At 45.8% G+C, this 26974-nt stretch overlaps 1 long non-coding RNA gene and 1 gene segment (V, D, J or C); one reads left to right on the top strand and one right to left on the bottom strand.

Annotated features, from left to right (window-relative positions):
- Positions 1-26974, bottom strand: part of LOC142829702 (uncharacterized) — a 415915-nt gene that overhangs the window by 159792 nt on the left and 229149 nt on the right. The gene's annotated exons all lie outside the window — the stretch shown is intronic.
- Positions 11180-26974, top strand: part of LOC102457694 (Ig kappa chain V region Mem5-like) — a 255818-nt gene continuing 240023 nt past the window's right edge. The window contains 2 exon segments of the V gene segment in view: positions 11180-11245; positions 11512-11806. Coding sequence covers positions 11191-11245; positions 11512-11806 — 350 coding nt within the window.

Below are 26974 nucleotides of genomic sequence, written 5' to 3'. Positions count from 1 at the left end.
GAAAAAAACCTTCATGTGCATCTAGACTGCTGCTGCATTCTTTCAAAATTAAAAAAGTTACCTAGGGAGGGTGTGGAATCTCCATCCCCAGAGGTATTTAAGTCTCGTCTTGACAAATTCCTGTCTGGGATGATTTAGTTGCGGTTGGTCCTGCTTTGGGCAGGGGGCTGGACTTGATGACCTCCTGAGGGCTCTTCCAGCTCCATGATTCTATGTCCCACCCCACTCAAGCTTTCTGCAGGCTAACAGCCACCCACAATGAGAAAATGGGTGAGGGGGAGGTGGGGAGAAGTGTCTGGCCTGGAGTCTGGGTGCAGAAGCATTCTGAGGTTTGGGCATCTGGGTGAAAGGAAGGATTCAGGAGTGAACTGAGTGTGGGGATCTGTCTGGGAGGTAGTAGGCAGGAGTAGTTGGAGGGTGGTGGATCTTATTGGGAAAGGGAGTGTAGGAGTAGCTGAGGTTGGGGGCTGTGTGGGAGAGAGGGTGAAGGAGTGACTGAGGTGAGGGGTCTTTATGGGAGGTAGTGAGGGTCTGGGCATGAGGGGGAGGCAGGGGTGCTTACCTGGTTCCACATCCATCGCCGCTCCCAATCACTGCCCCCCTCCCCCATTTCTTCCATTGGCCATAATTCCAGACAACAGGAAATCCATCAGGGAAATCCTCAAGGTGAACAGTTTCTTGCGCTGCTGTTTGCCCAGCTGAGGGGAAGGGCAGCAGCAGCACATGGAGCTGTTACCTCCCATCATGAGCTGGACCATGCCCATGAGGCTCGGGGCTACCCCTCCCCCTGTAGTTGGAAGCTGGCACTGATGCTCCAACCTGATGAGAGTGGGGCTCTGGCCCTGGAGCACCAGCATGGGCTCCCTGCTATGGGGGTGAGCCCTGAGCCCATGGCCTACTTGCAAGACAGTCACGGACCACTGATGATCTGGGGACCATGCATGCAGAACCATGGCTCTAGGCACTGACGCATTTCTTGCATCGGGGCAGGGTGCTAAGGAGAGACGCCGGGGGGTTCCCTCAGCAGAGTGGGAGAGAGGACAATGACCAAACTTAATGCCATAAGAATGAGCAAGGAAGGAGGAGAATAAGGACAGGGCAGCACCACAAAAACCAAGACTTTCATAGGGAGTGTGTGACTGACCACATCCAACGCAGCCGAGAAGCCAAGGAGGATGGGGAAGGAGATTGAACCAGGAAAAGTCCAAGGGCAGTTTCAGAACAGAGGAAAGAGCAGAAACCAGCTCAGATTGGAACTGCAGGAAAGGAATCAGAGACAGCAGCTATTAACGGTCCCGGAGCACGGATTTTGCTGGATCAGTGAGTTCTGGTTTATACAGGTGCAACCTGTGGTAATTTTTCAAAGCCTCACATAACGATTAACTTGGCTTTAGGCCAGGGTTTAGAACTGAAACTGCCTTGGTCACCCTGGTAGGCGATCTATGCCAGGAGAGGAACAGGGGGAGATTTTCTTGGGCCTCTCAGCAGCTTTTGATACCATTGACCCTGGTATCCTTCTGGAACGCCTGGCGGAGTTAGGTATTGGAGACACTGTTCTGCAGTGTTTCTGGTCTTACATGTTGGGATGTTTTCAGAAGGTGGAGCTAGGACACTGTTATTTGTTAGAGAAAAGAAAATGCCCCCCCCCCAGTAAAAAAGTTTGGCCAGGCCACTCTTGACTCCTTGGGAGAAACCGGCCGCACCCTTCCTGCATACCATTGCCTTTAGAAAAAGGGAAGGCGTGAAAAGGGGAAAATAGCCTCAGACTCTCCCACCCGTCACCTTGGCATGAGAACTGCGGGGCTTACCTGGTCGCATGAAACCTGCACAGTTTCGGCCCAACCCCTGGGACACAGACCCCCCCCCCCCCCACTTGGTGACCATTGGGCCATATATGGTAATATGCAAGCGCAGGGAAGTGATGTGCAGATTTGGGGTTAAATACCCATGGCACAGTTCGCTCTAGGAGGTCTTCGCAACACACGTACCACCATGCGTGTGCCTTCTCGTATACTTCCAAGCGCTGCCGGCCTGATCAACCGACCAGCCACCTCCCCCGACTCTCGGGCGTAACCAAGGCCTTCGCAACCGAACCGATATCTGTGAAATGTGCCATGTGCTGTGTAAGTTGGTATGTATGATTTGATTTTTTCCTGTTGTATAAGCTTAGTGTTGTAGTTGTTTTTGGGTAGTACATAAGAGTTTGTAGTTATCACTGTTATTTTATTACTGTAGCTGGATATTTTAAGATTAGAGACTATTCCCCTTGCCATTCCCATCCTTATATCTGACACATTTAACTAGAAATCGTAGAATAAATATAATAAATACTGTAAATTCATTATTAACACGGTCTATTAAAAATCTTAGAATAAATATTATAAATTCACCACTGTCATAAATAAATATTTTTTATTTGATAAAACTGTCCACCTGGTTCTGTCCTTCCCCCCTTGGGTATTTATCATCGGACCTGTGATTCTCGCGACATTATTCAACCCCGTAGCGATTGTGGCACGAGGTCCAACAAGAATGCGTCCTGTCCCCTATGCTGTTTAATATCTACATGAAGCTGCTGGGAGAGGTCATACGGAATTTTGGAGGATGTTGCCATCAATATGCAAATGACTCCCAACTCTATTTCTCTGTGACATCAGAACCAGGTGTGCCGGTGACTGATCTAAACCGGTGTCTGGAGGCACTGATGGAATGGTTGAAGTCATATAAGCGGAAGCTGAATCCAGATAAGACTGAGGTTCTGTGGATCAGGAGGCTATATATTTGGGAATGTGGCATGGTATCTACGCAGCTCGGAAGTCCTCCTGGACCCTTTTTTAACATTTGAGAAACAGATTTCTTCGGTGGCCAGAAGTGCTTTTGGGCAGCTTCATCTGATCTGCCAGATGCAATCCTTCCTGAACAAGCATGACTTGGCCACAGTCAGCCGTGCTCTTGTTACATCCCGACTGGATTACTGTAATGTGCTTTATGTGGGGCTGCCTCTAAAGAGCCTTCAGAGACTTCAACAAGTCCAGAATACAGCTGCTCATGTCTTAACTAATACTCATTATATGGAGCACATTATGCCAGTGATCCAGCAGCTGCACTGGCTTCTGGCATGCTTCTGGGCACAATGTAAGGTTTTGGTCATGACCTATAAATTCCGAAATGGGTTGGATATGGGTTATCTGAAGGATCGTCTTCTCCCATATGAACCTGCCTGGGGATTGCGGTCAGCTGGGGAGGCTCTGCTCAGCGTTCCCCCACTTATGGAGATAAGACTACGCACAACAGGACTTCTCAGCTTTTGTTCCCAGGCTGTGGAATTCTCTCCCCCAGGATATTCTGTGCAAGGAAGGAGAGATACACTGCCAGATGGGGGTGGAGAATACATGACCCTAGATCTGCAAGGGGAAGGGACATTTACACAGAGCAGCTGCTTTGCATATTTCCACCCTAGTGACAGTCCCAACTGTTCAGAGAAGATATAAATGTGCCACTTTCACACTTCATGCTTCTGCGCCCCGCATCTGTCACTAGGGAGGCAAGATGATCTCGCAGACTCAGCTCCTCTGCCTCCTTGCCCTCTGCATTCAAGGTGAGACTAACAGCAGGAATTTATCTTTACAGAAAGCGATAGTATTGTAGCCGCTAAGCATTCCTCTCTCCAGCAATCACTCCTAGTGGCAATCAGTGTCAGCAGAATAAGAGCTCCAGGCCAGACACCTAATGATGCAGCATTGTAGTCTGTTAAATACGCAGATGTTGAAATTATTTTACATTTGTTTTTATCCTAAATTATTCTCCCATTCAGGCTCCAGTGGGCAGATTGTGGTGACTCAGACTCCAGAGTCCCTGGCAGTGTCTCCTGGAGACACAGTCACTATCCGCTGCAAAACCAGTTCCAGTGTTAGCAGCTGGATGGCCTGGTACCAACAGAAATCAGGACAAGCACCTAAACTCCTCATCCACAGCGCCTCCACCCGTCCCTCTGGGATCCCAGACCGGTTCAGCGGAAGTGGGTCTGGCACCGACTTCACATTCACCATCAGCAGGGTTGAAGCGGATGATGCTGGAGATTATTATTGTCAAAAGTATGATAGCTCCCCTCTCACACAGTGATACAGCCCAGCACAAAAACCTCCCTGCTCTGTTTAGTGTCAGATTCTCACTCTCAGTGTTTCAGCTGCTTCCTGGGCACCTTCGGAGCACTTCCCGTTTCTGCTGCCCTGCAATGGGACGGCCGGGTGCGTGTCAGAGTTTGGTCATCTCCTTCCAGAACCTGTGTCCCTTCCAGTGCTCCCACCATGTGGGTCAGTACTGTTTACTCAACAGTGGCTCCCAGACCACTGGCACATATTTGCAACCGGCAATAATCTAACCACAGAGAATTGTGGTCCGAGCAAAATCTTTATAAAAAAACAGGACTATGTAGCACTTTAAAGACTAACAAGATGGTTTAATAGGTGATGAGCTTTCGTGGGCCAGACCCACTTCCTCAGATCAAATAGTGGAAGAAAATAGTCACAACCAATATACCAAAGGATACAATTAAAAAAAAGTACACATATTAAAAAGAACAAATCAAATTTCAGAACAGAAGGCGGATGCGGGGGGCGGAGGGAGGTAAATGTCTGTGAGCTAATGATAGTAGAGGTGATAATTGGGGAAGCTATCAACATTTCTATCAAAATCTTTATGTGCTTCATTTCACTCTCTCAGGAGATGCGTGGCAGCTGGGAAGACTATACCACACCCAGAGACCTACTCCCCAGATTCACCCCCACTGCTCTTCTAAACATAACGGAGAAAGCATGAATGTGCACAGATCACACACAGCACAACGCACACCTTAGCTGCAATGCCCCTCACTAGCTCTTCCTTCTATTGTGAGTGACTGGGGGTACATCTAGACTACATGCCTCTGGCGACAGGCGTGTGAATTAGGCTACCTGGCATAGGAAAATGAAGCGGTGATTTAAATAATCGCTGCTTAATTTAAATGTAACTGGCTGCCGCACTGAGCCGATCAGCTGTTTGTCAGCTCAGCGCAGTCTGGACACTCCGTGGTTGACTTCAAATGCATTTGTCGACCTCCCAGGTAAACCTCATCCCAGAAGGCATAGCTGGGAGGTCGACAAATGCCTTTGATGTCGACCTCGTAGCGTCCAGACTACCGCGCTAAGCCGACAAACAGCTGATCGGCTCAGCGTGGCAGCCATTTAAATTTAAATAAAGTGGCAATTATTTAAATCGCTGCTTCATTTTCCTATGCTGGGTAGCCTAATTTTACATACTTCTGTCTCCAGAGGCATGTAGTTTAGACGTACCCTGGGAGATCATCTATGTTCAGTAAGGAAGGTGACATGCCCCGTTGCATCTACATGCAGAACCGCTTCACCCTCCTGGGATCTTTCAGCCCAGCTTACCTGTTCTCCACTTTCTCCTGGGAGCTGCAGCCACATGGCCCAGACTCTCCTAGAACTCTCCCTCTTTCCTCTGTAGTTAGGTGGTTTTACTGCAGTGGTGTTCTCACAGGTCTCTGGCTCCGTCAGTGATGATAACTAGAGGGCTGCTTCCATGTGTGCTGAATGATGTGGGCCCAATGACCACAGCAGACCCCGAAAGGGCTCCCAAAGATCACAAACCACATAAGGATCAAAGGTGCCTGGCCAGGTTTTTTTAAGTGATGTACAGTAGCAGTGGAAAGAGCAGAAACCAGCTCACATGGGAATTGTGGGAAAGGAATCGGAAACAGCAGCTATTAATGGTCCCGGACAACGGATGTTGCCGGACCAGTGAGTTCAGGTTTATAGAGATGCAACCTGTAGCAATTTTTCAAAGCCTCACGTAAAGATTCACTTGGCTTTAGGCCAGGTTTTAGAACTGAAACTGCCTTGGTCACCCTGGTAGGCGACCTATGCCGGGAGATAAACAGGGGGAGATTGTCTTGGCCTTTCAGCAGCTTTTGACACCATCGACCCTGGTATCCTTCTCAAATGCCTGGTGGAGTTGCGTTTTGAAGGCACTGTTCTGCAGTGTTTCTGGTCTTACATGTTGGGATGTTTTCAGAAGGTGGTGTTATGGGGCTGGTATTCAACCCCGTCGCAATTGTGGTACAAGATCCCACAAGGCTCCGTCCTGTCCCCCATTCTGTTTAAAATCTGCATGAAGCCACTGGGAGTGCTCATACAGAATTTTGGAGGATGTTGCCATCAATAAGCAGATGACAACCAACTCTATTTCCCTGTGGCATCCGAACCAGGTGTGGCGGTGACTGATCTAAACCAATGTCTGGAGGCAGTAATGGACTGGTTGAAGTCATATAAGATGAATCCAGATTAGACTGAGGTCCTGTGGATCAGGAAGCCATCTCTTTGGGAATGTGGCATGGTATCAGTTCTAGACGGGGTTATTCTCCCCTCGAAAGAATAAGTTTGCATCTTGGGAGTCCTCCTGGACCCTTTTTTAACATTTGAGAAGCAGATTTCTTCAGTGGCCAGGAGTGCTTTTGGGTAGCTTCATCTGATCCGCCAGCTTCATTTGAACCGCCCTACCTGAACAAGCATGACTTGGCCACAGTGATCCATGCTCTTGTTACATCCCGACTGGATTAGTGTAATGTGCTTTATGTGGGGCTACCTCTAAAGAGCTTTCGGAGACTTTAACTGGTCCAGAATGAGGCTGCTCATGTCTTAACTAATACTCATTATATGGAGCACATTATGCCAGTGATCCGGCAGCTGCACTGGCTTCTGGCATGTTTCTGGGCACAATGTAAGGTTTTGGTTATGACCTATCAAGCCCGAAATGGGTTGGGTCTGGGTTATCTGAAGGATCGTCTTCTCCCATATGAACCTGCCTGGGGATTGCGGTCAGCTGGGAAGGCTCTGCTCAGTGTTCCCCCACTTATGGAGATAAGATTACGCACAACAGGACTTCTCAGCTTTTGCTCCCGAGCTGTGGAATTCCCTTCTGCAGGATATTTGTGTGGCACCAACGTTAGCATTGTTTCGGTGTCAGGCTAAAGCCGCCATTTATACTCATGCTTTTAGTTTGAGTCTGTGTGTGTGTTCCTCCTCTTGAGATGTTTTTAGCAAGTTTTATGTCCCTCTGGGGTCTCATATTTTTAAATTTATATATATATATATATATATACACATGTATTGTGTTTTTAAAAACTCTGTAAGCCGCCTCAAATAGGCGGGGTAAAAGTATTTAAATTAAATAATAAATATTAATTAACTTATTAACCAGCATCCTAATAACTCATTTGGAAAACTGCTCTGTGAGTGAACACCAGCCGCCGAACATTGTAAATCAACCCTGGGTGATAATACCTGTTAGTGTCACTACCACCGAGCTTAGAAACTAACTCATCCCATGACTTGACTCCTTGATCAGAGAGAACTCCAGGACACTCTGGACTTATAGAGCTTTAGGGAGTAGCTGGGTTAGTATCTATCTATTGACTTTGTTTGTTATCTGCTTAGGTTTAAGTACCCATTCTCCAGATACTTTATGATGCTCTGTCTCACCCCCCTCCCTTTTTCTTTCTCTCCTTTCTATTAATTTCGAGTTTTCATATCTCCAACTCAAAACTCCGGTCATCTGAAAAAGTGGGCTGTGCCCACGAAAGCTCATGATACCATCTACATGTTTCGTTAGTCATATAAGTGCTACCAGACCATTTGTTGTTTGGACTTACTGAGAGAGACTGCTGCCAGGGCCATCCTTCAGTGCAAGGAAGGAGAGATACACTGCCAGACGGGGGCATATTTAAATATCCCATGCTTCATTAGCATGTTCCCAGGCGGTCACCATTTTGGAAACTGACTAGCCTGGAATAACTGCCCGCGTCTACACGCGGCAGTGAAACGGGAGTTCGAAGAAAATCCCTAACTCCAATTAGCTGTTACTCCTCATGGAATGAGGTTTAACAGATAATTCGACTATTAAGCTGGTCTGGAACAAATGCAATGGCTTAGGGTAGGACCACCACAAACTGGGGCAAGCTTCTTAGTCATTGTGGGGCTTCCAACCTTGCCTCTGAGGCTCTACCCAGTTCAGTGGCAATGGACAAACGGATTTCACCCTCACAGGTAACGAGTTGGAAGCTGAAGACGCTGGAGATTACCACAGTCGGGAGAGTACAACCTCCCTGCCCCAACAAGACAGAACTTTCCAGCATGGTGCTGTAGCTTTCCTCATTTAAACTTCTCCTTCTACACCAGCGGTGGGCAAGTACTGGACTATGGATTGGATCTCGTCTGCCAGGATTCGCCCCCAGAGGGCCGCCACTACTATTTTTACATGATGCTCTGCAGGTACCAGCAACCACAACTCCCATTGGCTGCAGATCACTGTTCCCAGCCAATGAGAAATAAAGCGAGTGGTGTCCTGGTCCACACCACTGTCCAACACTCCTATTGGCTGGGAATGGTAATCCGTAGCCAATGGGAGCTGCAGAGGCTAACCTTGGCCAAACTGGGCTTCCTTTGTTGCCTACCTTTGTCCTAGATAGACTCTTGTAAACATCTGGGCTGTGTCTACACTAGCATGAATTTCCGGAAATGCTTAAAACGGAATACTATTCCGTTTTTAGTTTTTCCAGAAAAGAAGCGTCTACATTGGCAGGCTGCTTTTCCGGAAAAGCCCCTTTTCCGGAAAAGCGTCTGTGGCCAATGTAGATGCGCTTTTCCGGAAAAGAGCCCCGATTGCCTTTTCGCGATCGGGGCTTTTTTCCGGAAAAGACTACTGGGCTGTCTACACTGGCCCTTTTCCGGAACAGTGTTCCGGAATAAGGACTTATGCCCGAGCGGGAGCAGAATAGTTTTTCCGGAATAGTGGCTGATTTTGTACAGTAGAGCGTCGTTGCTTTTCTGGAAATTCAAGGGCCAGTGTAGACAGCTCGCAGCTTATTCTGGAAAAGCGGCTGATTTTCCGGAATAAGTGGCCCAGTGTAGACACAGCCCTGCTATTGGAGCTGCTGGATCAGTCCCTTTTAGATACCTCTTTGAGGCCAAATGCAGGACTATGTAGCACTTTAAAGACTAACAAGATGGTTTATTAGAAGATGAGCTTTCGTGGGCCAGACCCACTTCCTCAGATCAAATAGTGGAAGAAAATAGTCACAACCATATATACCATCATCTCCGCTGAATCACCAGTAGGTGGGGTAAAGTCTCATAAATCAGAGAACCTTCTTAGTTTGCTAAGTTCTGCCTAAAAGTGCAGCATATGAGATACAATTATTTGATACAATTGATGAGGAAGAAGAGCTTAAGGCAGGGAGAGAAAAGGATGCCTTCCTAATGACAATGTACAGCCCATAAGTGCTCAAACGCCACCCTGTTCCTGGGATTTCACTGAACTCTTTGGGCCCCATCTGCTCCCATTGAGGTCAAGACAAGAGTACCCACTGACTACAATGGGGGCAGAATGAGGCCTTCATATAGCCCATGCTGTTGTGATAAGCACATGACATTTCTCCCTGGCATTGTACAAATTGGATGCACTGTGCGGGAGTTTACGTCCTGGCTTGAGGGAACGAAGGCTGGGCCCCTCTGATACTTGACACCGTCTAACTTGTAGCCCAGTGGTTAGAGGACTCACGTAGGGTGTTGATCCCTCTGCCTGAGATCAAGGAAGGATTTGAATGGGGGTCTCCCACCTCTCAGCACTAACCTCTCTGTAGCTGGATATCTTGATATCCTTCAGACTCTCCTGATGAATCTGTTCCCCTATGGATAAATAAAGTGTCAGTGGAGCAGGGGGGACTCGGCCCTGGGTTTCCAGCCTTTAAATGGAATGGGGGTCACGACTCCCTGCCCTGGCGCCCCAAGTGGCACAAAAGAATTTTACTGTTATTTCTCCTGATGTTGCCATTTTATTTGCCTTTTTTCTATTCCCTGGGCCTTTGGGTCTGCTAGTCTGTGATTTTCCTCAAGTGTTTCTCAGACTGATTCCACTAGCACAGACCGCACAGCAGTTTTCTTTCTCCTGACTTCATCTTCGACATGCACTGAAGGCCACCAGCTCACTCGCTAACAACTGTCCCAAGCTGTTACACACACACACAGATACAAGTGCACAGTCTCAGCCTCCTCGTTGAGATCTCCAGACTTGTGAGTGAGTTTGTACATTGAAGGGTTCTGGCTTCTGAATCTATGACAGGACCACTGTGATCCTCTAGTGTGACACAGGCCATGAGACTTCCCTAGAATAATTCCTATTTGAACTAGAGTCCATCTTTTAAGGAGGAAAATTCATCTGCTTTTCAATCCATTCTAACCTCTGCTCTTCTGAACCACAAGCTGCAGAACAAAGGTGAAGAGGGAGATTTTCCTTCATCAAGCAATTCCACAGAGTGCAGGAAATGAAGCCCATCCCTCTAAACCACATTGCTTTACCCTGACTGTGTGATGTATTGAGAACCTACTATCCACAAGAAGTGAGATACCACGGGCACTGTCATGCCACCAAGCTCCTGCACAACCCTGCTACTGCTTTGCCTCAATCCAATCCACTACGCCAGCTGGGCCAAAGGGACAAACCTTTTTACAACAGGCATTAAGTAGAGGGAGGGGAATCAGTGGGATCACAAAGGCAATGTTTTTATTTAGCTGGTGACAAAATGGTACTTTATGGACTCTCTTTCGCTACACAACTCATGTTCATCTCATTTTTTTTAATGTCTAAAATTTAGTGAAGAAATCCGGTGGACTCAGACACAAGGTAAGACAAAGAGCCTGACATAAAACCATCCCTCTGAACATATGGAGGGATCTAACTTATGTACTCGGGCAAAGAAAATTAAATACACACCCACCCACACATGGACACTAAGGTGAGTCACAAATCAGTTGCAAAGACCACATCGTGACCCCTGTCCATATATATTCGGGAGGAGCTGTGCTCTCAGAAGTATTGCCAAGCCTCCAGGAATTGTCCTGGAGTCTCCAGAAATTAACTATTAATCTTTAATCAAAGATGATGTCACATGAGGAAACCTCCAGGATCACGTCCAACACAGTTGGCACATCTAGTTCCTTCTTTGTTCACTTACACACATTTATCTAGAGTGGCTGCTTTGTATATCTCCACCCAAGAGCCATTTCCCTCTGTACGGAGAAGATATAAATGGGTCATTTATGAACCCAGTGTGTTTGTATGTGCCAGTTTAGAAGCATGAAGATGCTCTCACAGACTCATCTTCTCTGGCTTCTAGTGCTCTGGATTCAGGGTAAGAACAAGGAGGAGGTGATATTGACTTCATTTAATTACTCTCTTTATTGACAGGCAGTTCTGTGGTATTCGATCTGATAGCATTTGAGCACCTCACAAGCATGAATGAAAATTAACTATTTTGAGATGAATAAATAGGAAAAAATGTATTTCTTTATCTAATTTGTAATAGTGCTTCAGTACCCAAACATCAGTGGATGGAGCTTTCATTTGTTAAACACTATTCTCCTTGATTTAAATCTTTAATTGCTTTCCTCTGTGCAGACTCCTGTGGGGACATTGTGATGACTCAGACTCCAGAATCGCTGTCAGTGTCTCCAGGAGACAGAGTCACCATCAACTGCAAAGCCAGTTCCAGTGTTAGCAGCTACATGGCCTGGTACCAACAGAAACCCGGACAAGCTCCTAAGCTCCTCATCCACAGCGCCTCCACCCGGCCTTCTGGGATCCCAGACCGGTTCAGCGGCAGTGGGTCTGGCACTGACTTCACTTTTACAATCAGCCGGGTTGAAGCGGATGATGCTGGGAATTATTATTGTCAGCAGGGTAACTACTACCCTCTCACAGTGATACAGACCAATACAAAAACCTCCCTGCTCTCTTCTGTTTTCAGTTCCTCTGTATGTCAGCTGCCTCCTGCAATCATGCTTCCAGCAGACTTGCTGGGCAGCGGGAATCTCTTGCTTCAAGAGCCTCCCACCTCACAGTTATTCATTTCATTTCTAGAGTCCCCAAGTCTTGAATTCATTTCACAATTCATTGCATCATACACAGTTGTTTGCCTTCTCCAGAAAAGTGCTTTTCTTTTACAGGGTGGATCTCACCTCCCAACAGTCAGGTGACCGGGTGGACAAAGAGCTGTCCTGCTATCTTCTCAAAGCATCCAGGACACCATGTTCCGGGCATGAGTAACAAAAGCAGAGTGGAAGTTCCATTTCCCTGCAGTACTTACCATATCTGAATCAGTACAGCAAGTTCCAGCCCTACAGGAGGCCCTGCATATCTACAATGTTACCTATTGTCTTAAAAGAAGGAACACAACCACCCCTTCTACAGTCTCATTTTTTGTATTAGTTCCACTAGTCCCAGGCTCCATTAGACGCTTGTCTGAGTGCTGTAAAACTGGTTAAGCAGGGCTCCTCCAAAAGGAAGCAGAAATTCATGCAGGAATCAGCTCTGTAACCTCATGCCCCTTCCTCAGACTTGGGCAGAGGAGAGTGGTGCACAGCTCTAACAAGCGCTGGCTGAGTTGTAGGAAAAGCCAGCAGGGAGCTATTGAAAGAACGGGCAGGGACTTGGGTTGCAAGAGGACAGCCAGCACTTGCAAGAAATGTTAAGTTACTTTCACCCCTGGACTCAAGAGAAGTTCTTCTGTACCTGCAACCTTTTTACAATACATTTTTGGAAGGACAGGCAAGGAAAAAAGGGAGGAGGCGAGGACTTGCATAGAAACGAGGAATACACTTGCACTGAGGTTGAGACAGAAGCGGGAGCCTGACCCATTGACAAACTCTAGCTAAGGTTCAAAAGGGTCAAAAACAAGAGGGGTCTGCTATAGACCACCTAAGAGGTGGATGCCGCTTTTTTTCAACACCAAAATCACCCAAACACAGGACTTGATGGTCCCAGAGGACTTCAACTAACCACTCATTTGTAGGGCAAACACCACAGCAGGGCACAGGTTACCCAACATGGTCTTTGAATGCAGGGAGACACATTTTCATTACAGAAGATGGAGAAAGCAGCTAGGGAAGAGGCAGTTCTAGGTTTGTTGCTGGTATCAGTCCAGGGGCGTTACACTGGTGGTAGAAGTAACAAAAAGTCTTATCCGTACAGGAGGGGAGGGCACACCATGGCGGGGTGGGGGCATGTGACCTCTCTACATGACCTCCCATGTGACTCCACCCTGTCCCGCCCCAACCTACTCTTTCCCCCAGGCCTCATCCCACATTATCTGTTGTGGGGGAGGGCAGGCTGGGAGCAGTATGGTGGCTGCTGGCAGTTCTACCTCTCCCAGCAGAGAAAGGAGCCGAACTCTCCTCCCCTCCCTGCCACCGTCCCTCCATGGAGTTGTTGCATCTGTGTACAGGACTGGGGGGGGGGGGGCAGTCCTGGCAGTCCTGCTCCTTTCCTCCCTGGACAGGGCAGTAGGGGAAGGAGCAGAACATCACCAGCTCCTCTAGCTGCCACAGCACTCCCATCTTCCCTCCAGGCTCCAGCCTTGTACAGAGAGACACAGCTGCCAGTGAAGGGGATGAGAATGGCTGTCAGGGAGTCTTTCCAGTAAGCCAAACATAGCTAAAAATAACTTGCTGGTACTGCGTGCTGACCCATAGCAGCCCACTTGCACCACTGAGTGATACAGAAGTCCATCAGGGATGATGAGTTATTACATTTCCTCATCAGAGAAACATGCTACCTTAAAGCTGCAGGCAGGAGGGCAGGCAATGGGGCAGTGGCTTTCAGATGAAGACTTTACAGGTGTGCAGTTGTAGTCGTTCATCAGATAACAGCCTATCAGGTATAACTAGGAATCACAGAGCCTGGGAATCTGATGAAACAACTGTGCAATTCTGAGACTTTACAAATAAACCTTTTAAAAGGTTTTATGAGTTAAACTTCATTACATTGAGTATACTTTGAGACATTTAGCATGTGTGTCCATCTTCCCTGTGTCCAAAGTGATCTTATTAATGGCCTCCCTTCAAGGAAACACAACTGGGATACAACCTAAGGGAAACATAGAGTGGATCATGCAGCTTTTAAAAAACAATATTTTATACCTGAATACAATCCTTAACAAGGTAGATCACTGTCAGTGTTAACACCTACTTTGCACGCACATTGCACAGGTGTAAATTATTCTACAAGTGAAATGTTATAGGAAATCAAGCCTCTGGCCTTCAGATATCATAAACTTTTTCCTGTTTGTGCACACGCAATGAAAATTATTCCAAGAGTGTCCAGCAAAGAAGTATCCCCAATCCCCAAAAAGGGTTACATGTTACCTGCAAACCAAACACTAGCTATTGAGGTAACACCAAAAATTGAGCCTAAGGGCTCCATTGTGTGCTTGCTTTCTGTATGCAACATTCCCTATCATTAAGTAGGATGTAATGGGCACAGCTCTCTCTCTGCAACCTCTATACTGCGGAACAGGGACTGCACATTTTCATAGAGCTGTATTGCTTAGTACCATCCTTGTGCCACTTCCATGTTCTGAAAGGTATATATAAATACTAGGGATTTAATGCTTGATCCTTCTGTGTCTGTCAGTCAAGAAATATCAAGATAATCTTTGGGACTCATTCTTGTGCTTTGGATAGATGGTAAGAACAGAAAATGGGTAAAGTTTACCAACATCTTCCAAAATAATATTTGGGAAAAATTTAAAGATGCAGTTTCCTTCTGTTAGACATTAAATTATTTCAGTGGTCCTATGATCTTATTATTTTATGCAGATTCCATTTTTGGGAGGACAGGTGTTTCTCCCTGGCAGTGGCTCCAGGTACCAGCAGAATTCAGGACAAACGCCTACGCTCCTCATCCACAACACTTCCGCCCGTCCCTCTGGGATCCCATAGAGGTTCAGCGGCAGTGGGTCTGGCACTGACTTCACATTCACCATCAGCAGGGTTGAAAATGATGCTGCTGCAGATTACTACTGTCAGCATTTCTATGACACTGGTACAGAGCAGTACAAAAACCTCCCTGCTCTCCAGAGTTTATACTGCTCAGTGCAACAGTTGCTTCCCAACCAGTCATGGAACCAGATAAAATGTCGCTGGCAGACACAGTAGCCTTCGGTCCCCTGTAAACCTCACTTTTTGAGGAATAAGGTTTGTTTGGTTTTTTCCAACAAATGGGCCCGGATACACAGGGCTTTTTATCACAAAAACCTCTTCTGCAAAAAGAATCTGAAGAGGATATGTAAATGAGAGCACAATATATGCAAATGAGCATTCCACTTCCATATCTTCTGCCAAAAAAAAACCACGCAGTGTAGAGGTAGCCTCAGACTCTTCCCATTTCCCCCACTTAGCCACAAAGCTCTCACCCAGAGATACCTGGTGATTGACGACATCCCGTTCAGCCATTTCCCTTCTAATGTTCACTTCTTGTTCTCAGTAGGTATGTGCAGTCTGCCACTGACATTCTGACAGCCTTTTGGATAAGTTTACATGTCACACAATTTCTCAATAAAAGCTCATCATGTGCCTACCCCACAGCAAAACCAGGTGTTATTCACAACAGGAGTTTTATAGACTAAAAGGAAAATGGCATCTGCAGAAACATGACTTATATGGGGACAAATCTATAGCCACCTAGGAATTCTAAATTGTCACTACATTACACACTATAAAAACACAGACTAGCTGGTCCCCTTGTTTCCTGTCTCCATGAGACTAATGTCAGCTGAAATGTGATAGCTGACATGAGATTGCAATTTTTATTGCTGTAAAGACAAGGCCGAAGAAAGTCTAGCCATAAAGAATCTTGTGATCTCTGCACCCTTCCCTGAAAACCCCAATGACCTTGAGAATATACACGTTGAATCCAAATCAAGATGGTTACCAGTGACCAGACTTAGTGATACAGACCACCACAAAAACCTGTCTGCTCTCTTCAGCATAGGGACAAAGTAACACTGGCTCTGATGGAGACCAAAGCAGATCAGAACTCCATCGACAGCAATCATGTCATATTTTTTAAATCTAGTGCTCAGAGAGAGAAGACAGAAGGAAACAGAATGGAAGAGCCATGTACTGTCCAGATGCAGGTTTGCAACTCTCCTTGCAGTTCATTGGTATTTGCTCCTCCCTGTTGTCTGCACACTGGGCCACAGAAAATGCACATTTACATAGAGATCTTTTGCATATTTCTACCCACATGACATTTCCTTGCACCATGAAGCAGATATAAGTGTTACAGGCTAATGCTTTATGTTCCTCAGTTTGATACCTTTCAATCTAGAAGCAGCATGATGATCTCACAAATCCAACTTCTCTGCCTCGCTGTCCTCTGGATTCGGGGTAAGGAAAGCAGCAGGGGACAGGTCACCTTAAAATAATTTCTTACCAAGATGTCAATAATGACAGCTGTGACCCTGAATTCCCTGACTACCAGACATATTCTCAGTCCCATTCGATAGATGGGTGGGTTTGTTTCTTAAGATCACAGTAGGTCTTAATTACAAGAACTGTCACCAGGTGTGATTATAACTACCCTTTAAAACCGAGGTGCTAACACTGCATCATATCTTTGTTAAACTGGATTTGATTTACACTGACTCTATGTTACTTTACTTTAATGTTGTTCTCTGTGCAGGATCCAGAGGGGACATCCTTGTGACTCAGACTCCCGAATCCCTGTCGGTGTCACCAGGAGACACGGTCACTATCAACTGCAAAACCAGCTCCAGCGCTAGTAGCTACATGGCTTTGTATCAGCAGAAACCAGGACAAGCTCCTAAACTTCTCATCTACAGCACTAACTCTCGTCCCTCTGGGATCCCAGACCGGTTCAGTGGCAGTGGCTCTGGCACCGACTTCACTTTTAAAATAAGCAGGGTTGAAGCAGATGACGCTGGAGATTATTACTGTCAGCAGCATTACAGCTACCCTCCCACACAGTGATACAGACCAGCACAAAAACCTGCCTGCTCTTGTCAGCCTACACAGTCATCATAGTCAGTAGTGACACTGAAGCACTAGAGTGGCACAGCTGCAGCATTTCTACTGAAGATGTAGCCTAAGTTTCTGTTCCTCTGGTGATCCAGCTGCATCCTGCCCAGTCACACTATCTACAGACCTAATGCGGTTGATCCTGGGGGTTCCATCAACTTCTCTAGGGGTGTGGATTTTTCACACCCCTGAAGGACTATGCTGAGGTAACTTTTCAGTGTAGACCAGCCCTGTGAAACTGCTGCCCCCTACAGGGCATGTGGGCTAAGGTGAAAGTAAGCCTGTGCACCCCGGTGCAGCACACACATAAGAGACCAACCCGCTGCGGGTAGACCTCTGGATGCTGCCGGAACGAGCTCCAGGCTGTGAAGTCACAGCACATGCAGACTACAGCCGCAATGCTCAGGTGGCCAGGCAGTATAGTCTCTACCGCATTAGGAATTCAGCGGCCAGGCAGTGTTGTTGCTGCACTCCCAGCCCCAAGCTCCCCACACACATACACAAAGCCTCCTTCCCTTAACCATCCAACCCACAACCCTCTGATTCCTGCACCCCAGGCCCTCCACAAGCCTGCCTTGAGCCCCCCCCCCACTTTTAATCATGCACACGCCCTCCACAACTCAACCCCCCCGCCCTGCTGATTGAATCCCCCCACACCTCCTCTGAGTCCCCACACTCTCTAGCCCACTGCCTAGAGCCCACAGACACCACCATGGACACCCTAACCACTGCCTGAGCCTACTTCACTCCATCCAACACTTAAATTTCTTATAGGTACTGTCCTAACACAACTACTCCCCCCCATTTCCTAAGTGTTGTTGAAATTCAACTGTATCTATAGGAAATTTAACTAACTTTCACACCCATGTATGAGACACTCACTTCTCACTTACCCTTATTCCTCCAGGCAGTTCTTTCCTGTCATTTCTTGATCCCTCACTAGGCAATAGCCTATGGGCTGGAATTTATGTTACCCCTGATATTATAGCAGTGTAACGTGATCAGTCATCAACTTTTGAAGATTTCCCCAAGTCTGAGAACCTTACCAAATGGCAGAGTTAATTTCATTTTTCCTTTGGTCATTGTCTAATTTTTCTACAGTTGGAGACACTTTGAAAAATTAAAGCGTTGCAAAAGTAAAATAACCTAAAAAGTGAGACCAAGGTTGGAGAAACTTACAAGATATCATTTATTCTAATATATTGTACTCAAAAGGAAGAAAGGGGGGAAAGACAACTGGAAATTTCAGAATTTCAAAGTTAAAATGTGGGGGCAAGGTGTAAAAACCAAAATGAGAATTTAAATTCAAAGTGAATCCAAATCAACATTTTCAAGTCTCATTTTAAAATTATCTATTAGAAAATAGAAGAAGCAATGGTTTTCTTTCCAAAACGATTGTTAGGAAAAATAATTAGAGTAATGGCATTGTGCAAGAGGGCTTTGTTGAGCGAAAAAGGTCAGCGTAGACAGCTCCTTCTGGTGCAAGAGCCTCTTCTGAAAAATGAGGGCTCATTAGGTATGCAAACGAGGCTCAGTGATATTCCATGCTTACCCTCATTTGCATATTTCTGGCACAAGAATCCACTAGTGTAGACAAAGCCTAAGAGATCTTTAAGATTTCCTGGAAAAGGGTTCATGGTTATGTAACACTAACTCCTACCTAGCCTGACCAACTCGCTACATCTAACACATTGTTGTCCTGATGTTTAGCTACAAAGAACGTCACAGGGAGGTAGCAAATGAAAACTTAGATCACCATGGTGATGCAGTCACCATGATCTTTGTGTGATGGATGGCAATTAGCAAGTTGAATGTTCATACTGAAAATATTTTTAAACCAAATGAACCAGGCAGGGCTGATAAACAAAGATTTCCCAGATGAAGGAAAACAGACTTGCCTCTCTGCCCAGGTCTGAAATAGAGCAGAGTAAGCCAGAGATTTTGGGAATTATATTTGCATATTGAGCTCACAGGAAAATCAAATTAACAGCAACACAGACAGGATGGTGTCCAAACCTGACAATTGCTGTTCATGCACAAATATGCTCAGGAAAACAGACAACTTGAAAATCTCTTAGGAGACTCAAGTCCTAATGAGTGAATTAATGTACAAATGTAATGTAAGGGCACAGTCCCTAAATATATGCATGCAACCATCACTGCTATTACAGGATTTATACTCAGAGATTTCTGTTCATGAACATCCTATTCACAACATGCTAGGTGCACCCAGACATTGCAGAAAGGATGCCTCCTACGCCAGTGAGATCAGAATCTGAGAACAGCAGTTAAAGAAATGGTAGCATGGGAGAAGTGTTAGGGGACAACCGTGGCTCGAGTGATCATGAGCTAATTCAGTTTAAATTAAATGGAAGGATAAACAAAAATAAATCTGAGACTAGGGTTTTTGATTTCAAAAGGGCTAAATTTAATAAATTAAGGAAATTAGTTAGGGAAGTTGATTGGACTAAAGAAATTATGGATCTTAAAGTGGAGGAGGCCTGGAATTATTATAAGTTAAAGTTGCAGAAGCTGTCAGAAGCCTGTATCCCTAGAAAAGGGAAAACATTTATAGGCAGGTGTGTTAGACCAAGCTGGATGAGTAAGCATCTCAGAGAGGTGATTAAGAAAAAGCAGAAAGCATACAAGGAGTGGAAAATGGGAGGGATCAGTAAAGAAAGCTACCTTATTGAGGTTAGAGCATGTAGGGACAAAGTGAGAAAGGCTAAAAGTCAGGCAGAGTTGGACCTTGCAAAGGGAATTAAAACCAATAGTAAAAGGATTTATAGCCATATAAATAGGAAAAAAAAAAAGAAGTAGGACTGCTAATTACTAAGGATGGAGTGGAGGTTAAGGATAATCTAGGAATGGCCCAATATTTGAACAAATACTTTGCTTCAGTCTTTAATGAGGCTAATGAAGAGCTTAGGGATAATGGTAACTTAACAAATGGGACTAAAGATATGGAGGTAGATATTACCATATCCGAGGTAAAAGCCAAACTTGAACAGCTTAATGGGAGTAAATCGGGGGGCCCAGATAATCTTCATCCAAGAATATTAAAAGAACTGGCACATGAACTTGCAAGTCCATTAGCAAAATGTTTTAATAAATCTCTAAACTCAGGGGTTGTACCATTTGACTGGAGAATTGCTAATATAGTTCCGATTTTTAAGAAAGGGAAAAAAAGCGACCCGGGTAACTATAGGCCTGTTAGTTTGACATCTGTAGTATGTAAGATCCTGGAAAAAATTGTGAAGGAGAAAGTAGTTAGGGACATTGAGGCTAATGGCAATTGGGACAAATTACAACATGGTTTTACAAAAGGTAGATCGTGCCAAACCAACCTGATCTCCTTTTTTGAGAAAGTAACAGATTTTTTAGATAAAGGAAATGCAGTGGATCTAATCTACCTCGACTTTAGTAAAGCATTTGATACAGTACCACACGGGGAATTATTGGTTAAATTGGAAAAGATAGGGATTAATATGAAAGTTGAGAGGTGGATAAGCAACTGGTTAAAGGGGAGACTACAGCGGGTCATATTGAAAGGTGAACTGTCAGGTTGGAGGAAGGTTACTAGCGGAGTTCCTCAGGGATCAGTTTTGGGACCAATTTTATTTAATCTTTTTATTGCTGATCTTAGCACCAAAAGTGGAAGTGTCCTAATAAAATTTGCAGATGACACAAAGTTGGGAGCTATTGCCAATTCAGAAAAGGATCGGGATATCATACAGGAAGATCTGGATGATCTTGTAAATTGGAGTGTTAGCAATGGGATGAAATTTTATAGTAAGAAGTGTAAGGTTATTCATTTAGGGATTAATAACAAGAATTTTAGTTATAAGCTGGGGACACATCAGTTGGAAGTAACGGAGGAGGAGAAGGACCTCGGAGTCCTGGTTGATTATAGAATGACTATGAGCCGCCATTGTGACATGGCCGTGAAAAAGGCTAATACAATCTTGGGATGTATTAGGCGAGGTATTTCCAGTAGGGATAAGGAGGTGTTAGTGCCATTATACAAGGCATTGGTGAGACCCCATTTGGAATACTGTGTGCAGTTCTGGTCTCCCATGTTTAAGAAGGATGAATTCAAACTGGAACAGGTACAAAGAAGGGCCACTAGGATGATCCGAGGAATGGGAAACCTGTCTTATGAAAGGAGACTCAAGGAGCTTGGCTTGTTTACCTTAACCAAAAGAAGGCTGAGGGGGATAAATACCAGGGAGGGAGAGGAATTATTTAAGCTTAATACCAATGTGGACACAAGAACAAATGGATATAAGCTGCCTAGTAGGAAGTTTAGACTTGAGATTAGACGAAGGTTTTTAACCATTAGAGGAGTGAGGTTCTGGAACGGCCTTCCAAGGGATGTAGTGGGGGCAAAAGATCTATCTGGTTTCAAGACTAAACTAGATGGGTTTATGAAGGGGATGGTTTGATGAGATAACATGATCTTGGTAACTAATTGACCATTCATTATCAGTGGGAAATAGGTCAATGGAGGGATGATAGGAGTTACTATAGAGAACTTTCAGGGTATCTGGCTGATGAGTCTTACCCACATGCCCAGGGTTTAGCTGATCGCCATATTTGGGGTCGGGAAGGAATTTTCCTCCAGGGTAGATTGGCAGAGGCCCTGGAGGTTTTTCGCCTTCCTCTGTAGCATGGGGCACAGATCACAGCTAGAGGATTCTCTGCATCTTGGGGTCTTCAAAGTATTTGAAGGCTTCAATATCTGAGGATTATTCTGGGAGGGGTGGGTGAGATTCTGTGGCCTGCACTGTGCAGGGGGTCAGACTAGATGATCATAATGGTCCCTTCTGACCTTGAAGTCTATGAGTCTATGAGTCTAAGTGGGTCTTCAAGAGGGATCTGAATTTGGATGTGATAGTGGCCTTCCAGAAACGTGTCTCCTAATTGCAACTGAGAGAGAAAATGGGTTGAGAAACATACAAGCTCTTGAAAATAATTTGGAAAATAACACCCACCTCAGAATTAACATTGGCATCATTTTCAGAATGATGAACTTCCATAACTATGGAAAGAGACATATGAGACTATTTAAAGACCAGATAGTACGTATTTTAATGAACTGTTGATGTATTTTATATGCATATTTATGCCAAATCCACAGACTAGCAAGAGACTGTACCTGTACATACTAATTAATATACAGGCAGTCCCCGGGTACGTATAAGATAGGGACTGTAGGTTTGTTCTTAAGTTGAATTTGTATGTAAGTCGGAACTGGCGTCCAGATTCAGCCGCTGCTGAAACTGACCAGCGGCTGACTACAGGAAGCCCGAGGCAGAGTTGCTCTGCCCCGGGCTTCCTGGAATCAGCCGCTGATCAGTTTCAGCAGCAGCTGACTTGGGGACACCTGGGGTAGAGCAGCTGGTGCTGCCGGGTTGGTCCCCGCAGCGCCGAGGTGCGGCACTACTGGACCAACCCGGCAGCATCCCAGCTGCTCTAGCCCAGGTGTCCCCAAGTCAGCTGCTGCTGAAACTGACCAGCAGCGGCTGATTCCAGGAAGCCCGGGGCAGAGCAACTCTGCCTTGGACTTCCTGTAGTCAGCCGCTGGTCAGTTTTAGCAGCGGCTGACTTGGGGACGCCTGGGGCAGAGCAGCTGGGGTGCTGCCGGGTTGGTCCAGTAGCACCGAGGAGCGGTGCTGCGGGACCAACCTGGCAGCGCCCCAGCTGCTCTACCCCAGTCAGCGAGAAATGCCTGGTCTGCTGGGGGGGGGGGGGGGGGCACTAGCTGCCCCCCCCCCAGCAGACCAGGGAGACGCGGGCGGCAGGATCGCTGAGACGCGCCATGGTCCCGCCGCCCGTGTCCTCCGCGGCTTTGCTCCACGTCTCCCTGGTCTGCTGGGGGGCCCCAGCAGACCAGGGAGACGCGGAGCAGCTTTTCTCACCCTGGAGGACGCGGACGGCCGGACCACTGCGCGTCTGGGTGGTCCCGCCACCCGCATCCTCCGGGGCGAGAAAAGCCCCGTTCGTAAGTACGGATCCGACATAACTCGGATCCGCGTAATTTGGGGACTGCCTGTACAGACTCCAGTGAACAGATTGTACTGACTCAGATGCCAGAATCCCAGGCAGTGTCTCCTGGAGATACAATTGGAATCCTCTGCAAATCCAGTTCAAGCCTCACTAATGATAACACTCACAACTTAGATTGGTTCCAACAAAAACTGGAACAAACTCTTACAACACAGCTCAATGGTGCTACCTCATGGCCGACTGGAGACCGAACCCAGTTCAATGGCAGTGGGTCTGGAACTGATTACACTCGCACAAGCAACAGAGTTGAAGCTGAAGATGCTGGTGATTACTATTGTCAACAAAGCAAGAGCTCGTCTCTCGCAGCAATTCAGACCCGTACAAAAACCTCCCCATCTTGTTCCTTTCAGTGAACTGCTGCTTCTTATCCATAACTGCTACATTATATTTCCGACAGCATTTTGATCAGTTTTGCAACACCCGTCAGAGTCCTCTGTGACCACTGCTGACATTTTGATACTATTGTCTCTTTCCTACCAAGGGTGAATCTACACAGGACCCTTACCTCGAAATAACCTACATAACTTGTGCTATGAACATTGCATGTCTTATTTCAATCTTATTTTGAAATAGCTTATTTTGAAATTTGGCACTGTCCACCCAACATCAAATTTCAAAATAAAGCACTATTCTGAAACATTCCTTAACCCTCATGCAATGAGGTTTACAGGGACGTTGGAGTAGCGAGCCCGTTATATTTTCATAGACTAGGCTTGTTCTGAAGACAAGGAATAGTTATTTCAGGATACCAGAGATATGCCAAAATACCTCCACAGTGTAGACGTAGCATTGCAACAGTTCCCCAATGCTAATATAAGTGTCTTTTCCCCATGCGGAGCAGATGTCTGGCCCAGCTTCTTGGAATAAGAGAAATCAACAGCACTGTGTGTAAATACACTACGCATAACTTGTTTATTTACACATACAGACCCTATCCTGGAAAAGATGTGATCAAACACAGAATGCAAGAAAACCTCTGTTTCCAGGAATCTCATTGCCTCACCCGCACCCATATCCCACAGAGCAAATCTCCCTTAAGAATTTGATCAGACTAAGACCGATAGCAACCTCTCCTGCTGCTCACTTAGATCCCTTTCCTCAGAACCATGCATAACCCAAACTACCACCACAGCGTGCCTTCCAAAAAGTGACCATATGCTCACACATGAATAGAAAACATGGAAGACTATGTAACAGCGCCACCTGGAAACACAAAGACAGTTCTGCTCTCTGAATTACCTGCTTCTTGTACAAATGCCCAGTGTTTTGCTCCTGCATCTCTCAGTATGGGAACCGTGCAAGGGTCAGGCTTCAGGCACCTGTCTGTTCCTCTTGACTTTTCTTCACAGTAACTTCTCCACCCAGAGGTGTAAGTCTAACCACTGCTAGCACAGGATGAAAACGCTCCTCTTTCATACTTAAATAGCACTACGGAACTTTTTGGCATAGAAGTCAAAACACACAACAAGGGTGAGTTTCTTAGGGTTAAGCAAAATCAGAGGCCAGTCCCTACTGCACCACACACAGCAAATACAATCATATCCCATCACTACTCTATGATGCTCCATCATATTACACCACTATTCAGTTGCCTGCCTTCTCTGATCAGCCGACAAGAGGACAACACTAGAGAAAGAGACAGAGTATGTTAAATTCAGAACATTTCTGCTGTTAGCTAATTTCCAAACTAAGAGATCAGAGGATCAAATTCTTCTCTAAGGGTACGTCTACACTACATGCCTCTGTCGGCAGAGGCATGTAGATTTGTTTATTCAGCAAAGGTAAATGAAGCCGCGATTTAAATGATCGTGGCTTCATTTACATTTACATGGCTGCCACGCTGAGCCGACAAACAGCTGATCAGCTGTTTGTCGGCTCGCCGCTAGTCTGGACGTTCCCCCTGTCAACATCAAAGCCCTTTGTCGGCAGCCCCGTTATTCCTCGTGGGATGAGGTTTACCGGGGCTGCCGACAAAGGGCTTTGATGTCGACAGGGGGAACGTCCAGACTAGCGGCGAGCCGACAAACCGCTGATCAGCTGTTTGTCGGCTCAGCGCGGCAGCCATGTAAATGTAAATGAAGCCGCGATCATTTAAATCGCGGCTTCATTTCCCTTTGCCTACAACCCTCATCTACATGCCTCTGCCGACAGAGGCATGTAGTCTAGATACAGCCTAAGATATAAATTGAAAGAAAATCCACTGACTTTGGCTCCTTTAAGGAAAATAACTAATTCAACGATTATTTCATCCAAATCTCCCCTGCTAGGAAGCCATTGTTTAGCTTCTGTGTGCCTATTAACTTTTATTCTCATGTACAGAGAATCACAGAATACAAGAGCTAGAGGGACCTTGAGAGTTCAAGTCCAGTCCCCTGCCCTCATGGCAGGACCAAGCACCATCTACAACGGCCATGATAGATGTCTATCCAACCTGCTCTTAAATGTCTCCGGTGATGAAGATTACACAACCTCCCTAGGCAATTTATTCCAGTGTTTAACCATCTTAACATTTAGCAAGTTAGAAATAAAACCCACATGTTCCAGCCAGCAGTCAGTGTTAGCTAATGAGTTCATTTCCCAGCACCTCCAGGACCACAGCACAACTGTCACTTTAACACAGAGACACTTGTACACAGGAGTGACTGGTTGACCTTGCCTATGTCATCCATCGCCCCTACACTTCCCTTTTCATGCCTGTTTATGGACCAGGTGTGAATTTTCATCTCTGAACTCCATTCGCATATTGCACACCCAGATTATATAAATGTTACAGGTTAATGCTTTATGTTCCTAAGCATAACTTGTTTTATTTAAACATACAGACTCTTCCTGCAACAGAGGTGAACAAACAGAGAATGCAAGAAAACCTCTGATTCAGGAATCTGATTGCCTCACCAACACCATATCCTACAGAGCAAATCTCCCTTCAGAATTTAATCGGAAACTAAGGGTTTCTCTACATTACACAGTTTTGTCACAAAAAAGGCCATTTTTCGAACAAAACTGGAGGAACATGTACACAGTAAAACTGTGTTCTTGTGCAAGAAAATTGAATGAACAGAGGGGATTTTCTGGCGATGGTAATCGTCATTCTATGAGGAAAAAGCCTTTTTCCATTAGAGCTCTTTTGCAAAAAGGCATGTGTGGACAGAGAAGAGGGAATTTTTTCAGAAGAAAAGGAAAGAGGAAAAAGTACAAGTGCCCTGGTGGCCATTCCATCCATAGCAATTATAGCTTACATGTGAGAGAGCATCCATTCGGTCTTGATGCTCTCTTTCAGAAAAGCAGATTGCTTTTTCGATGCACTGTTGCTGTGTGGACGCTCTCTTTCGGAAGAAAATTTTCGGAAGCTCTCTTCTGAAAAATGCTTCTTCTGAAAGAAGTCTGCAATCTAGACGTAGCCCAAGACTGAGAGCCACCACTAGAGAGAGACACAGCGTGTGTTAAATTCAGAACATTTTTGCTGTTATCTAATTTAAACAAAAAACAAACCCGAGGGTCAAATTCTTCTCTGAGGTATAAACTGGAAGGGAATCCACTGACTTTGGCTCCTTCAAGGAAAATATTCAACTCAATAATTATTTCATCCAATCTTTGCAGCCAGGATCCTGTTGGTGAGCTTCTGTGCATCCTGTTCACTTTTATACTCATGTACAGGGAATCACAGAACAATAGAACTGAAAGGGACCTTGAGAAGTCATCAAGTCCAGTCCCATACCCTCACAGCAGGACCAAGCACCATCTACATCATCCCTCATAGTCTAACCTGCTCTATCCAAATGTCTCCATTGATGAACATTCCACAACCACCCTAGGCAACTTATTCCAGCATTTAACCACCCTGACAGTTAGGAAGTTAGAAAAAAGATGCATGCCAGCCAGCAGCCAGTGTCAGCTAATGAGTTCATTTTCCAGCACCTCCAGGACAACAGCAGGGTCTGGGCAGCAAAAGACCATGGAAGAGTCATGTGCCA

The sequence above is a fragment of the Pelodiscus sinensis genome, chromosome 5 (assembly GCF_049634645.1).
Source record: "Pelodiscus sinensis isolate JC-2024 chromosome 5, ASM4963464v1, whole genome shotgun sequence".
In the NCBI taxonomy this organism is placed as follows: domain Eukaryota; kingdom Metazoa; phylum Chordata; order Testudines; family Trionychidae; genus Pelodiscus; species Pelodiscus sinensis.
The sequence above is the reverse complement of the archived record's forward strand: the minus strand, read 5'-3'. Positions and strand labels throughout refer to the sequence as shown.